The sequence below is a fragment of the Sinocyclocheilus rhinocerous genome, unplaced genomic scaffold (genome assembly GCF_001515625.1).
Source record: "Sinocyclocheilus rhinocerous isolate Xijiao unplaced genomic scaffold, SAMN03320098_v1.1 scaffold819, whole genome shotgun sequence".
Lineage (NCBI taxonomy): Eukaryota > Metazoa > Chordata > Actinopteri > Cypriniformes > Cyprinidae > Sinocyclocheilus > Sinocyclocheilus rhinocerous.
Window position 1 is genome coordinate 679,764 of NW_015665814.1, and position 15,285 is coordinate 695,048.

General features: G+C 38.3%; 1 protein-coding gene across 1 annotated transcript in view; it reads left to right on the forward strand.

Moving 5' to 3' along the window:
* The first annotated feature begins 3,020 nt into the window (after window positions 1-3,020).
* The window catches only part of prkg3 (protein kinase cGMP-dependent 3), a 30,632-nt gene continuing 18,367 nt past the window's right edge, over window positions 3,021-15,285 (forward strand). Inside the window, exons 1-5 of the mRNA XM_016542609.1 lie at window positions 3,021-3,095; window positions 8,109-8,235; window positions 8,338-8,400; window positions 9,180-9,306; window positions 10,540-10,706. Of these exons, the coding sequence (XP_016398095.1) occupies window positions 8,148-8,235; window positions 8,338-8,400; window positions 9,180-9,306; window positions 10,540-10,706 (445 nt within the window). The 5' untranslated portion in view covers window positions 3,021-3,095; window positions 8,109-8,147. The remainder of the gene's footprint in view (window positions 3,096-8,108; window positions 8,236-8,337; window positions 8,401-9,179; window positions 9,307-10,539; window positions 10,707-15,285) is intronic.

Here is a 15,285-nt window from a genome sequence, read left to right on the forward strand (position 1 = left end):
CACACACACACACACACACACACACACACACACACGCTTTTACTGAAATTAAAATATCATGCCTTAATGTAGGCCTACATTTTGCGATTTTTGTTCAACCCTGTTGTGTCATTTTTAGAAGAAATGAATAAAATGTTTGATATTTAAGAGAGTGAAATCATCTCATCTTTTACATTTATTATTTTAGTCTCCTCTTTCTTATTATTTTTCACCAAGCAAAGCGATTTTAAAATTAAAGCTGCAGTCCGTAACTTTTTGGGGTTCAAAATTAACTAAATTTACATAATAAGCGAGCACACCATGAATCCATTTTCCAAACCGTGTTTTTGTCTTATCCTGAATAATCACTACGGTACACCTAAATGTTTATATTCGGACTATTTTAGACTGGTTCGGGTAGGTACCGCTGCGGAGTAACCCAGTACCTGCCGTATAAACAATGCAATTAAATCTTTTTAGATCGGTATGAAAAAAAGTGCAATGCAATTTATTCCTGTTTCAAAGCTGTATTTTCAGCATCATTACTCCAGTCTTCAGTGTCACATGATCCTTCAGAAATCAGTCTAATATGCTGATCTGATGCTCAAGAAACATTTACATTTATTCATTTAGCAGACACTTTTATCCAAAGCGACTCATAGATATCAGATGTCTGGAGGGAATGTAGATTGTCAAAAGTGAGTGGAAGTAGGCGGGTGCTGAGCCTGTGGCTGTTCTATACGCAAGCAGCAATGTCCCGCAACCGGGAGCCAGTGCAGGGAGATAAAGAGTGGTGTGACATGGGCCCTTCTAGGTTTGTTGAAGACCAGTCGTGCCATAAAGGTTTCAGCAGGGATGCATTAAATTAATGCATTAAATAATGCATTAAAGGTGACAGTAAATGGCATTTATAATGTTACTAAAAGATTTCAGCAAAATGCTGTGCTTACTTTCCCATACTGAGTTTGAGTATGTTATTTCATAAATAATGGAATTAGACAGAAGTGAGGGCAGGACATGTAGCCCTCTGTTGCACCAGCAGGGGGCAGTAAAGTGTTAGTCAAACTCAAGAGGTCAAGGTTAGTGACCCTGATGTCTCTTACTAAACCAATTGCAAATATGTATACATATATGCACTCTCAGAAAAAAAGGTACAAATGCAGTCACTGTGGCGGTACCCTTTAAAAACTTAGACCTTTGTATCTTATTTACCCTAATACAGTAGCTATATCCTACTACATATTTGTACCTTTTGAAAGTGACAGCTTTTTTAATGCAGAGAGTGCATTAAAGCAATACAACTTAAAAAAAAATTTTTTTTTTTTACATAAAATAAACATTTATTGAAAATGTTTCTTAATTTGAAAAATAAAGGAAAAGTTTGAGTGCTGTAGAAGTATTCACCACGAATCTTCAACTGGTGATGTACCTGAGAGAAAACGGATTTCACAGTAAGTGATCTAATTTTCAGCAGTAGGAAAAACGTTTTTTTTTAAAGCTTGTTGCATTGTAGAACATCACAGTTTTCTCATATTAACATAATGTAAACAGACTGCTAGAAATGTGTACCTCTTTGCCTTAAAGGGGTCATATGATGCGATTTCAATTTTTCCTTTCTCTTTGGAGTGTTACAAGCTCTTGGTGCATAAAGAAGATCTGTAAAGTTGCAAAGACTAAAGTCTCTAATCCAAAGAGATATTCTTTATAAAAGTTAAGAGTCAGCCACACCTACCTAAAACGGCTCGTTCTAACACGCCCCCACATACCTACCTCACTATGTGCTAATATTTGCATAACACCGCCCAAATGTTCACGCAAAGAAAGAAAGCGTGACTTTTATTTTTAATAATAAAACTATTTCAAGTAAATTCAAGGCACTTGTATGCTCAAAATGTATTGCTGTTTCTGGAAACCTGTTTGCTTTGAACTCAAAGATCTGGTATGCATTTATTCTTTGAATGTTTGTATCCTGAAATATTTAGTATGCATACTCATTGCATCTCTGTGTTGGATATTTTAAAAAATATATTCCTCTGGTAGAACACATTGTGGCACCCAGATAGGTTGCTATGAAGGGGCCCTTGGGTTTGCAGTAGCCCCAGTGTTCTTAAGCCGGGACAGCTTGTGCTGTATATATAAGGTAACAGCTCTCATAGCCGGTGAGCTGATTCATTGCTGGGGTGTGGAAATATGTGACCCTGGACCACAAAACCAGCCATAAGGGGCAATTTTCAGAAATTGAGATTTATACATCACCTGAAAGCTGAATAAATACGCTTTCCATTGATGTATGGTTTGTTAGGATAGGACATTTTAATTTGTGCTGCTTATGACTGCTTTTGTGCTCCAGGGTCACATATATCAGTGCAGTATAAAAAGCAGAATGTGATTTTGCTATTGGTCATTGTAAGAAATACTCCAGCCCTTCTGGACAAAACCGGTCGGAGAATAGAGTTCAGTAGGAAAACTATTTTCACTGTGGAAAAAGTGACTTTTGACCTGCCATTAAAAGCGATTCTGCAGTGACACCCAGAGGTGTTTTCAGTGCTACACAAAACTTTAACCATTCTTTAATTTTCTTTCCTTTCTGTATAACATCCTTTGTTTTAGACACATTTGGAAATTCTCCTTTGCATTACTGATTAGGGACTGTTTTGGCTGATGTGAAACTGGCATACTTTACTCTTAGTGTAAGCAGGCCTGCATTGGTGTGTACATGTGGGCACATTATAATAACTCTGATAGACTGGCACAGGATTGTTCAATATAGGGTACTCAGGATTTGGAATGGATAACAAATTAAGAGCTTTTCTCATTGGCCTCCATTACTGTCCTTTGTGTATGTGTATTTTTTCTCTTACAATGAATGGTAGGAGTTGGAGACACGGCTGAAGTTGATAAAAAAAAAAAAACATAACTGAAAGCTATGGTAAATCTTCTGAACTTTTAATGTCTAAGCATAAAAATGTTCTTATGGTTCTGTTCTAGCATAACCACTTTTTCCTTTTTACCTGTGATGAAGGGTGGAGCGTCAGGTTAATGATTTCTATCCATCAAGCTGATCTTTCTGCCAGAACACACACCGATCTGGAGGGAGTGAGAGCGTGAATGCTCAGGTAGGTTTCATTAAGAAATAAAACAGAGATTTGATTGTACTCAGAGATGACAAACTGGTATTATTTGCACGGATTAGCAGTGTGTATCTGTGCTGTCAAGTGCTTTCCATTTATCTACTACGCCTTACAATTGACAATATTCTAGACACGTGACAGGGCAGAGAGCTTTAATCCAAAGATCATTTTATATCTCTGCACCAGTATAAACGATAGTGTTATCCATTATGTTGTCCACCAACCCTGTCTAAACACTCCAATTTCCTTTAGCAAGCAATGATGGCTGGCCACCAGTAGGATTTCAGTAGACCCTGACCGCCTCTTCAGTCATAAAGTGTACAGCATAGAGGGTAATAAGGCTAGCTAATCATTTCCTCAAAGGTTAACAATGGTTTTGAAATGCTGCTATTCAACACACTGCTTCATAAAATGGATGCCATTTGAATGGGAGTCATTCCTAGTTAGCTTGACTTTTGACTAGCAGCATAATACCTGGCCCGTTTTGTAGCTTATTCTGGCCAAGAACCGTCCACGTCAAGTCAAGTCAAGTCACCTTTATATACAGTATATAGCGCTTTGAACAATACAGATTGTGTCAAAGCAACTTAACCGTATTAAATAGGAAAATAGTGTGTCAATAATGCAAAAGGACAATAGTAAACACTCAATTTTCAGTTAAAGGCAGTTCATCATTGAATTCAGTGATTTCATCATCCAGCTCAGTTCAGTTTAAATAGTATCTGTGCAATCAAGTCGACGATATCGCTGGATATTCAGTGTCCCCAACTAAGCAAGCCAGAGGAGACAGGGGGGGTGGGGAGTTCTCCTCTGGCCAGGCGAACCAGCAGTTCAATTCCAGGCTGCAGCAAAGTCAGATTGTGAAGAGGACTCATCTGGTTCCTGTGGTCTTGTCCTAATGGCCGTCTAGGAGACAAGGTCTTCACTGGGGATCTGTCTCAGTGTCAACAGGAAGACACTGTCCAAAAGTGTCCATTTACAGTTTGTTTTGTTTCTATATGACATTTAGAATCAAGTTTATCAATACTACAATAACAGACCGTGCACGGGGATAAAAATGAAACTCAGAAATGTTTGTAAAACAGTGTCTGTTTGTTACTGGCTGTGGAAAAAACACTGAAGAAATGATAGGAAGATATGTACTTTGTAATTATAATTTCTATCCTTCTGGTGATGGCTGATGACACATTCGCTGATGTAATGAAGGGAAATAAACAGAAATATTCACTAATTTAGTTGTCATATCACAAAATTTAAAATTATTTGAAGAACCCCACTACAAGATGCTCCCCATAGGTAAAGTTTTACAGAATGCATGCAAAATGACTTATAATAACATTTTAATTTTATTAAAATAAAACTAATTTTATCTATTTCTTTATTTTAAAAGATGGGATTTTTAATTTGATCCCATCTTGCCCTATGATTATTTCACACTCATGGAACTTCTGCTGTGTAGTGTCCGAGCCCTTAGTTGGCCCCCAGCAGCCAACAAGTGAACCAGGAGTTCCACCTTCACTAGAACCTACAATAGTCATGCACTGCAGGTACTATTGTTAATGTTACCTAAAACAGCCTGCTAGTACATTTAATCATTTAGCAGACGCTTTTATCCAAAGCAACTAACAAATAAGGACAATAGAAGCAATTAAACCAACAAAAGAGCAACAATATGTAAGTGCTGAGACAAGCAGTAAGGCGGGGGGAGGTTAGGACAATTCCAAGGGCCCGACGCGGGAGGAGGGGGGCCCGGAACAGATCTAAAAAAAACATTTTTTGACTATAAAGAACCTTTTCTGCATTTGAAAGGTTCCATGGATGTTCAAAATTCTCCAATCTTGATATCTGTGTGAGTCTACATGATCATGTCCAAATAATTTCTGCATTATGACTTAAAAACATTCAAAAAAAAAAAGCAGGACAAAATTGCATGCAGTGGTTTTCTAGGGCTACTATAAAGTGAAATTATTAAATTTGAATAATGTTCTCAGAGATCAGCCTCTGGATGAAATCAGTGAACACTACACGATGTCTGAATCATCAATAAGTAACCATCACCATCTGATCAGTTTGTCTTCTTACAACTTTTGCTATAACAAATGTGCTTCAGAAACACACAGTTAGGGCAGTCAAAGAAACATTAAAGTTAAGAAGTCAAGGGTTAAGAGCACAACTAAAGCAAGCGCTTATTTCCATAATGGTGACTTCAAACTTTATTATTTTTTAGCAGACGCTTTTATCCAAAGCAACTAACAAATAAGGACAATAGAAGCAATTAAACCAACAAAAGAGCAACAATATGTAAGTGCTGAGACAAGCAGTAAGGCGGGGGGAGGTTAGGACAATTCCAAGGGCCCGACGCGGGAGGAGGGGGGCCCGGAACAGATCTAAAAAAAACATTTTTTGACTATAAAGAACCTTTTCTGCATTTGAAAGGTTCCATGGATGTTCAAAATTCTCCATAGAACCATTCATACCAATGAAGAACATTCATTTTTAAGAGTGTCGCAAGGGTTGTTTTTGTTTTTAGAAACAGAATAGAGAAAGGGTCGAGTGTTAGCAGACGCTTTTATCCAAAGCAACTAACAAATAAGGACAATAGAAGCAATTAAACCAACAAAAGAGCAACAATATGTAAGTGCTGAGACAAGCAGTAAGGCGGGGGGAGGTTAGGACAATTCCAAGGGCCCGACGCGGGAGGAGGTCCCTTGGTCCCTTGCTTCGTTGGGATGGCACAATAATGCACATATAAGTCTATAATGAATTTAGGTAAAGAGGTGCAGAGCCAGTGGTAGTTTTGTAGGCAAACATCAATGGCTTGAATTTTATGCAAGCAGCTATTGGTAGCCACTATAAAGAACCTTTTCTGCATTTGAAAGGTTCCATGGATGTTCAAAATTCTCCATAGAACCATTCATACCAATGAAGAACATTCATTTTTAAGAGTGTCGCAAGGGTTGTTTTTGTTTTTAGAAACAGAATAGAGAAAGGGTCGAGTGTAGATTCAAGAGATGTCTTTAGCTGTTTCTTGAAGATGGCTGAAAGACTCGAGTTGGACAGATCATTCCACCACCAGTTTAATGTGAAAGCGATTTTGTGCTTCGTTGGGATGGCACAATAATGCACATATAAGTCTATAATGAATTTAGGTAAAGAGGTGCAGAGCCAGTGGTAGTTTTGTAGGCAAACATCAATGGCTTGAATTTTATGCAAGCAGCTATTGGTAGCCAGTGCAAACTGATGAACATAACCATAACCCCAGTATACAACTGCATGAAATTTTGTCCTGCTTTCTTTGAACATTTTTAAGTCTTTATGCAGAAATTATTTGAAGGGGATCATGTAGACTCACACAGATATCAAGATTCAGCATATGAACCTCAACAAGTAGTGTCCTGATTCACTGATCTCTGAGAACATTGGTTAGATTTAATAATTTCACTTTATAGTAGTCCTAGAATACCACTGCATGAAATTTTGTCCTGCTTTAACATTTTGAACATTTTTAAGTCTTTATGCAGAAATTATTTGAAGAGGGATCATGTAGACTCACACAGATATCAAGATTCAGCGTATGAACCTCAACAATGGTGAGTTAGGGCAGTCAAAGAAACATTAAAGTTAAGAAGTCAAGGGTTAAGAGCACAACTAAAGCAAGCGCTTATTTCCATAATGGTGACTTCAAACTTTATTATTTTCAATAAAACATCGCTAAGGCTTCCCGGAGGCTAAGCGAGGGCTGCCCGTGCAGGGCCAGTGCTAAGGGGCCAACGTTTTGCCAATGAGCAAATTCTCAGGGGCCCTGCGCTGGCAGCCCTAAGTGGGCCCATAAAGGTAAAGCAGGACAAAATTGCATGCAGTGGTTATCTAGGGCTACTATAAAGTGAAGTTATTAAATTTGAATAATGTTCTCAGAGATCAGCCTCTGGACGAAATCAGTGAACACTACACGATGTCTGAGTCATCAATAAGTAACCATCACCATCTGATCAGTTTGTCTTCTTACAACTTTTGCTATAACAAATGTGCTTCAGAAACACACAGTTAGGGCAGTCAAAGAAACATTAAAGTTAAGAAGTCAAGGGTTAAGAGCACAACTAAAGCAAGCGCTTATTTCCATAATGGTGACTTCAAACTTTATTATTTTCAATAAAACATCGCTAAGGCTTCCCGGAGGCTAAGCGAGGGCTGCCCGTGCAGGGCCAGTGCTAAGGGGCCAACGTTTTGCCAATGAGCAAATTCTCAGGGGCCCTGCGCTGGCAGCCCTAAGTGGGCCCATAAAGGGCCAGTGCAGGCTTGTTTGCAGGGCACCTATACTGTTCTTCAAATTCTTGTGCAGTTGGCGCAAAAGGTGGATTTTATGATGTGAGAATCCAGATCATTCTAAATTACTTACAAAACTGTGTGGCAATAATGTAACAGTATTGTTGCTTTTTAACTTTTTTTTTTTAATCCACTAACCTGTAAACCTTATAAATGCAGTGATTATATGTTTCTCAAAAGTGCTCGTTTATATAAACTCAGTACTTTGTAAACACTATTTCCAGATGGACTGGTTTAGTAACTATATACTACAACATGAATCCTAAATGCTCCTGAATCTGGTTTCATATTGGGCATGATTACTTTGCAAAGACAAATCGATGCAAATTTTATACCTTTTATATGAATCTATACAACTTAGACACTAAATCACTATATTGGGTGAGAACAAGAGGTTAAATCTGTGTTTCGCAGACTTATGTCAATCCCATTCATTTTAACACATCTGGATAAAAACATCTCAGATTTTTTCCCTCCAATTATAAGATCTGTGTTTTAATTTAGTCTTCCTAAAATGTTTTTGTTGTGTGTTTTGTCACTGTAACGGATGGTCATTCATCATTTTGAAGACTGGTTCAGTAAATCTGCATTTTTAAATTTTTTTTTAAAGGTTGCAGTTACATATTAATTGTTGTCGGTCAGTGTGACGTGTGAGTTTTTACTGCTCTTTGTCAGTGTCATGCTGCTCTAGTAAAGGTGAATCTCACCAGGCCAATGGAAGCCCAACTCAAGAAATTACGACAAATGCTGGAGAAAGAATGCCAGCTCAACCAGGAACTCCAGAACCAGAACAAAGAGCTGAGTAAGACAAGATCCGAGCCGTGACTTCTTTCACTGTTTATCTGATGAGTGCACATTTGTATGCGATTTTAATGCACACTAGAATATTGTTTTCTTCTTACAGAGAGACAGCTTGAACAGAAAGAGAGATTGTTACAGGTGCTGCAAGGACAACTGGATGAGCTTGGTAAGACAGAACAGACTAATGAATATTATCTGCATCCGCTTTCATCTGCTTCCTTCATATGTTATTAATAACAGACTTTTGGTTGCCGAACAGTGTTGGGAAGGTTACTTTGGAAATGTAATAAGTTAAAGATTAGAAGTTACCCAATCTAAAATGTAATAAGTAGTGTAACAAATTCCAATTACTTTAAGTAATGTAACTGATTACATTAGATTACTTTTTGATTACTTTTCTAAATTTCCATTGTTTTCAACTGTTAATCATTTTCAAACATGTAAGCCTTACAGTAGTATTCAACACTGATTACTGTCACTTTCAAAATCCTCCATCACTTGAGTTAAGATTATAATAATTTAACTTTAAAGTACAGCCACCACAAAATCTGACTTTGAGATCATTCTGGGGTTAAATACAGATTTAAAACAATAGCAAGATATAATTTAATAGCTATTATACTGTTTTTGAAATCAAATCTTTGCATAGCTATATGACAGGAAACACTGGCATCTAACAATGGCTTGGAAAAAATGGTTAATCATAAGTAATTGTAATTTACACATTCATTTTTTCTTAGTAACTGTAACTGATTACAATTAAATTTATTTTGTAATTAAATTACACAATTTAGTTACATGTAACTAGTTATTTCTGTGTAGCATCTGCCAATCTGTATAATAAAAAAATCCCTGTAATATCCCTGATCATTTCAGTCTGGTCGTTAGTGTGTGTAAAGTTTTATAAGTTTTATACATTGACTCACTTCTAATGTTCCCTGTCAGATTGTGCACCTCAACAAAACAGTAATGAAATGCCTGAGGTTCGACAGAGTCGGGCAGCTGTCATGGCTCCGGAGCGAGTACCAGAAGTCCTGGAAATCACCGCCAACAGAGTCAATAAAACTGCCAGGTAACTTAAAACACATACTAATCAAGAACCCTGGGAATCTAAGGCTGTGTTCAGACTGCAGGCAAATTGGATTTTTTTCTCAAATCAGCTCTTTTCATACAGACTGTCCAGCATGTAAATGCATGTGATCAAATCAGATTTGTGTATCCAGACATAACCAACTTATCTGCATGGGTTGCTCTGGTTGCCTCACAGACGTACTCACACATGTAACGAGGCTTTCAAAACAGATGCATGAAAAATAGAGGTGCATCATCTCGACCTCCAATGTCTGCCAAGTCACAGTGCAGAACTCCTCTGTCATACAAGAAAAATTTGGGATGGAGGAAATCGGTGTATATTGTGAGGTTACATGCTGTAGTCACAGCCGGCTTCAGCTTTGTTTGGATACTGTATGAATACTTCTGGCATTTCCATCACTGACATTATCGTTGTGTGTCGAAAAACACTATTTCAATCATGCCAACTCTCTGAAGATTTTAGCATGGTGATGGATATGACAAAGTTAATATATTTGGTCTTGGCAGAATAGATCTGCTACGCTGCTGCTGAAGTGCTGCTGCTGTTGGTTATTGCTGTAGTTGTAGATTATTGCTGCTGCTGCAAGCAAGTACAGGAACTTGCTACCCCTTACCAAAAAGTAGTATACTTCAAGTTTATTTTAGTAAGTATCGGCACAAATAGCATATAAAATAACCCCTAGCAGATCTATACAGGTGGAGCTGGGGAAGGTGGAGGGTTTCAGAGAAACTCTGAAAGCGCGCTGCAGGAATTTCTAGTGAATGCTAGCAAGCCATATAAATGCAAGGCAGTAAGCTCATTGGCTGCATATGCAGCATGATGCAATCAGCTTGTGCCAAGTCGTTTAACTCTGAATATCATCAGTTTCATTAACAACTCGTCAGCCTGCGCCATCTAGAGTTTCATGACTGAACTATATATTTAAATTTGATTTGAGAAACCACAGCATCCAGACTCAGATGCATCGTAAAAATCTGACTCAAGCCACCTCCATATGTGTTTACATCATATTTGAACAACAATTTTATGTTTGTTTTTTTGCTGTCCAGACTTTCAAAATGTGGATAATATCTGGATATGCAAAAAAATCTTATTTTTACTGACAGTCTGAACAAGGCCTAGTTTAACAGTAGTCTCAAAATAACTTAATAAATGCTTTTGTTTTTACTAACCCCAAAGGTTATGCTTTGTTTATGTGTGTCTGGCCATCAGTGAGAAGGCTCGGATCGTGAAGGCCATTCATAAGAATGACTTCCTCCGTCGTCTGGATGAGGAGCAGATCAGTATGATGGTCGATCTGATGAAGGTTCTGGACTGTCGGCCTGGTGAGGACATCATCCGAGAGAGCACAGAGGGAGACAGCCTGTACATTGTCGCTGGTGTGTATGTATAAGAAGTTAATATACCGCCCTTACTATTTCTGCCATATAAATATTATGACTTTTTGATGATGCAAAGCTACAGCACTGTTAATGCTGTAAAATGAGGATGCTGTCAAAAATAATGTCATAAATAGATTTTCTTTATCAGTTAACTTCTATTAACTAAATCAAGTCAACATTTGGTGTGAGCATCCTTTGCGTTTAAAGCAGCTTTTGCCCTCGGTGCACTTGCGCATAGTTTTTCAGGGAGCTTTGCAGGAGGTTTCTTGAAGCATCTTGGAGACGTTGCCACAGTTCTTCTGGATTTAGTCTGTCTCAGTTTGTTCTGTTTCTTCATGTCATTCCAGACAGACTGATGATGATCAGATCAGATCTCTGTCTGGAGCGTTGCCTATTGTCAGACAAAAATCTCACTGGATTATTACAATTAATGGCAAAATGAATGTTTGGAAATGTAAACTGATATTTCCTACTGGCACAGATAGAGATAACTGACTTAAAACGGTGAAAACACTAATGTTCTCATGATTTTGGCCACCACTGTAATTCCTCAGAAATCACTCTAATATGCTACTGTATTGTTCCGAATATAAGGCAGTGCTTTTTCATGGAAATAAAGCTGAAAAAAATGAGGTTGAAAAATCAGGGTCGAGACTTTTACGTCAACAATACACATGCAACAATAGGTGGCGCCAAGTATGTATAAAATGAGCATTCCCCACAGCACTGAAGCAAGCTGGCCCTGTAAACTAATTTACAGTGCCAGGGGACTGCATGATGGTGAGTGACTGTCCTGAACACAGCAGTTTAAAAGTCAAGCAAGTGAACCAGCAACTGAGGACTGGTTATGATGCAAACTTAAGCTCATGGTGATAAACACAAACAACTCTCAAGCAGCCAGGAAATATGGTATGTCAGAGTGTAACGTTTAGACGATGGCTGGATTGGACATTCAATGTGGATCAAACACGTGTTTTTTGACATGCCAACATCTGCCATCTGTCACTGCACTTTCTGTGGACATGTGACTGCACCTGTCAAAACTCAACTGCAGGCAATGAACGGTGACCTCGTGATCATACCAGGGGGATGATAAGTCAGCTACAGGTGTTGGATGTAGTGGTAAACAAGCCATTCAAAGATAATCTGTGCAAGAGATACACAGAGTGGCTGCTGTCTGGCAATCACACACTCACACCATCTGGAAAAATACAGAAGCCTGCGGTGAGGCTGCTCTGTGATCGGATCCTCCAGGCATGGGCTGCAGTGCCCCCGGAGAGCATCATCAGCCGCTTCAAAAGATGCTGCATCTCAGATGCTTTGGATGGGAGCGAGGATGACCTTCTGTGAGAGGAGCCGGTGGAGCCAGAGCATTAGGGTGGTGATAGTGAGAGTGAACCCAGCGAAGCAGAAGAATAGACTAATGACTGACATGAATGACATGATAATCTGAGGAGCCAAGTGAGGCCAGTTTAAACCGTTTATTGCACTACTGTTTTTTCTCTCAGGCTGATTTCAAGACTACAATATGATTTCACTTCTTCTGTTAATTACATTTTGGTAGGCTACATGCAGTGTTGCCAAGTCCACAGGTTTCGATTCAAATTTGGGCTAGTTTTGAATAGCAATTGGGCTGGTTTTGTTTCACAGACCTGGCAACCCTGGCTACATGGTTTTCACTATGAGATGGACTGCCTAATCAGTTATCCAATTCAGATGGACTACAGGTTATTTTTATGGTATGCTATGAAGTGTTTATTGTTAAATGTGATTGGGGGGTGTCTTATATTCTGAACAATACTGTAATTTGATGCTCAGTTATTATCAATTATTATTGGTGCTCAATTGTTAATAATGATTCTTAATATAAATGTTAAAGTGCCCCTATTATGGGTAATGAAAGGTTCATATTTTGGTTTTGGGAGTCCCCAACAGGTTGACATGCATGCAAGGTCAAAAAACACGATTATCTACGTCGATTAACACGAACTGTGTTCCACGATACCACAGCAATACAATTCAAACCTTTTGTTGTGCTCGTCATTTTACCAAGGACTGCTTCTCTAATCTTGCCTTTTATCTTCATTGGCTTCTAATCTTCTTTATTTGGACCAACAAGCGTCTCCGAACCACAACCTGTAAGTACGATTGATACGTTATGTGTACATTTTCAATTGAGTGCTCAAAATATCTAGGTTTTTTTTGTGCTAATATGTGATGTACACCTAGTGCAGCTGTAGGTTTCCAGGTAAAGCATGATATTACTGTTTTACTGAAATAGTTCTGATAATTCGCTGTGAACCCACTATTTCCTAAGAATGTGTCGATTAATGTAAACTGTCGTTATTCTAATTACTTCGTTTAATAATAAAGAATGTAGTGTAGCGCACAGACTTTATAATCATTGTGAAAGGGCTGTTAAAGTAGTTATAGGGTTAATGCAGGGAGTAAAAGACCCCGTAGAGAGATACGAGTTAGTTAGGCTGGTGCGCATGTGATACAGCTGTTCTGCGTTATAATTAAAGGTTAAGACACGGAGTGTCTTTTGTCTGTCATTCTTAAGACATTACAGTAGACATATTTTGGTTTACAAACTGTATTGTTTCATCAGTTAGTCACGTTAGCACTCGGCTAACGTATCCACCATTATTGTTTTGTTAAGTGTTTACAGTTTAGCAGCTAAACTTTAGCTGTGGGCACGATTCGCTTGCATAAGTGTTAAACAAAATGTTTTTATGTCATTGAAATGAGTTCTGACTGAACAGCACATCGGCGATGACCTACAGCCAATGAGAGACCAAGATACAGGGCAGCGGGAAGTTCGGGGAGGAGTTATATGAAACGCAGTTTGCTGACCAGTGTTGCCAAATCCGCGATTGCCGTCGATTGTTTTTTATGTCAGCAGGTTGAAGCGACCCCAATAATGTGATATTTAGGCCCTGGAATGTGAATTGTACCAGGAGAACCCAGCCAAAAAAATTTGTATTTTACGCCCCGAACGCGATTTTCGAAAGCAATTGGGCTATTTTCAGGCTAGTTTTGAGTAGTAATACAGCCCTGTCGGCGATTCTTCCTGTTTAAAGCAGCGTTTGTGAGCGCAGTGCTGCTTTGTGTACAGATTTACCAGGGAAACCGTTATTTTACTGCTCCAAAGTGGCACCTAGTGGCAAAGAATGAATTAGCATTTTCATTCAGACCAACGCGAAAAGAACAACAAGTGGACCAGCAATATGCTAATGTTTCATGTTGATGTCAGTATGAAACGGCTTGGGATTCGTTTTAAAAATGACTTGTTTCAGTGATTCAGAATCGACTCTTTCTTTTGAGTGACAGTAACTTTATACACGGTGCACTTTCAGATTTAAAACTTTGCAGGATGTTTTCATTCACTTAGAGCTGTGTTACACACTGCATGAAAGGTCATTTTCAAAAATCCATAATAGGGGCACTTTAAAACAGTTTAGAAATGAAAAGAAACATGCATTAATGTGAACATACAGCAGAACGTCCCCCAAAGTCAATACATACTGTCAGGCCCGGATTAAGAACACATAGGGCCCTGGGGCTAGCAAACACAAGAGCCCCCCTTCATAGTAGCGTATCTTGGTGCCACAACGTTTTCTACCACAGGAATAATTGTTTTTTGTTTTTTAATCAAAAATCTCCAACACAGAGATACAATGAGTATGCACACTAAATATTCCAGGCTACAATACATTAAAATAATAAATACATTAACACATGATATGAAGTCAAAACTAACAGGTTTCCAGAAGCAACAACAACTTTTAAGCATATACAGCTCCCTTAAGGAGTTTATTTTAAATAGTTTTATTATTAGAAGTTCTTGTTTCTGGCCCTAGAAGAGGAGAATCATCAGGGCTGGACTGGTGCTAAAATTCAGCCCATCTGTCCCACACAGTCCCCCATAAAATGTCTTGCTGGGGTTAGGGCAATTGGAATAAATAAATAATTAGTTAATAAATAACGGACGAAAACATTATATTTTTGAATACTTAAAATGCATTTAACAATATTAATATTCCATTATATTGCAGGCTCTTAATTACTGAATTCATATTTTTCTGCAGTTAAAGTTTATTAGAACTATTAAATTCTCCTTTCAACCCTCTACGCACACCTTGGCAATATAATCGTCATTGGCTAGTAAATTTTTTTGTTAACTCGCCAGACTTATATACTATTTTACACACACACACACACACACACACACACACACACACACACACACACACACACACACACACGTTTACTTAGCTATCTAAATGGGGACATTACATAGACTTCTATTGTTTTTATATACAGATAGTTATACACTTTTTAACCTAAACCCACCCCTACCCCTAACCCTACCCCTCACAGAAAACTTTCTGCATTTTTACAATTTCAAAAGTAAAAAAAAACTTTGTTTACTTTATTTTAACAGTTTTACAAATGAGGACATCCACAAATTGAGGTTTTTGCAGATTTTGTCAGGCTTTGCTGACTTTTGGGTACAAATTTGTCCCAGAAATGCAATTTGTGGTACACACACACACACACACACACACACACA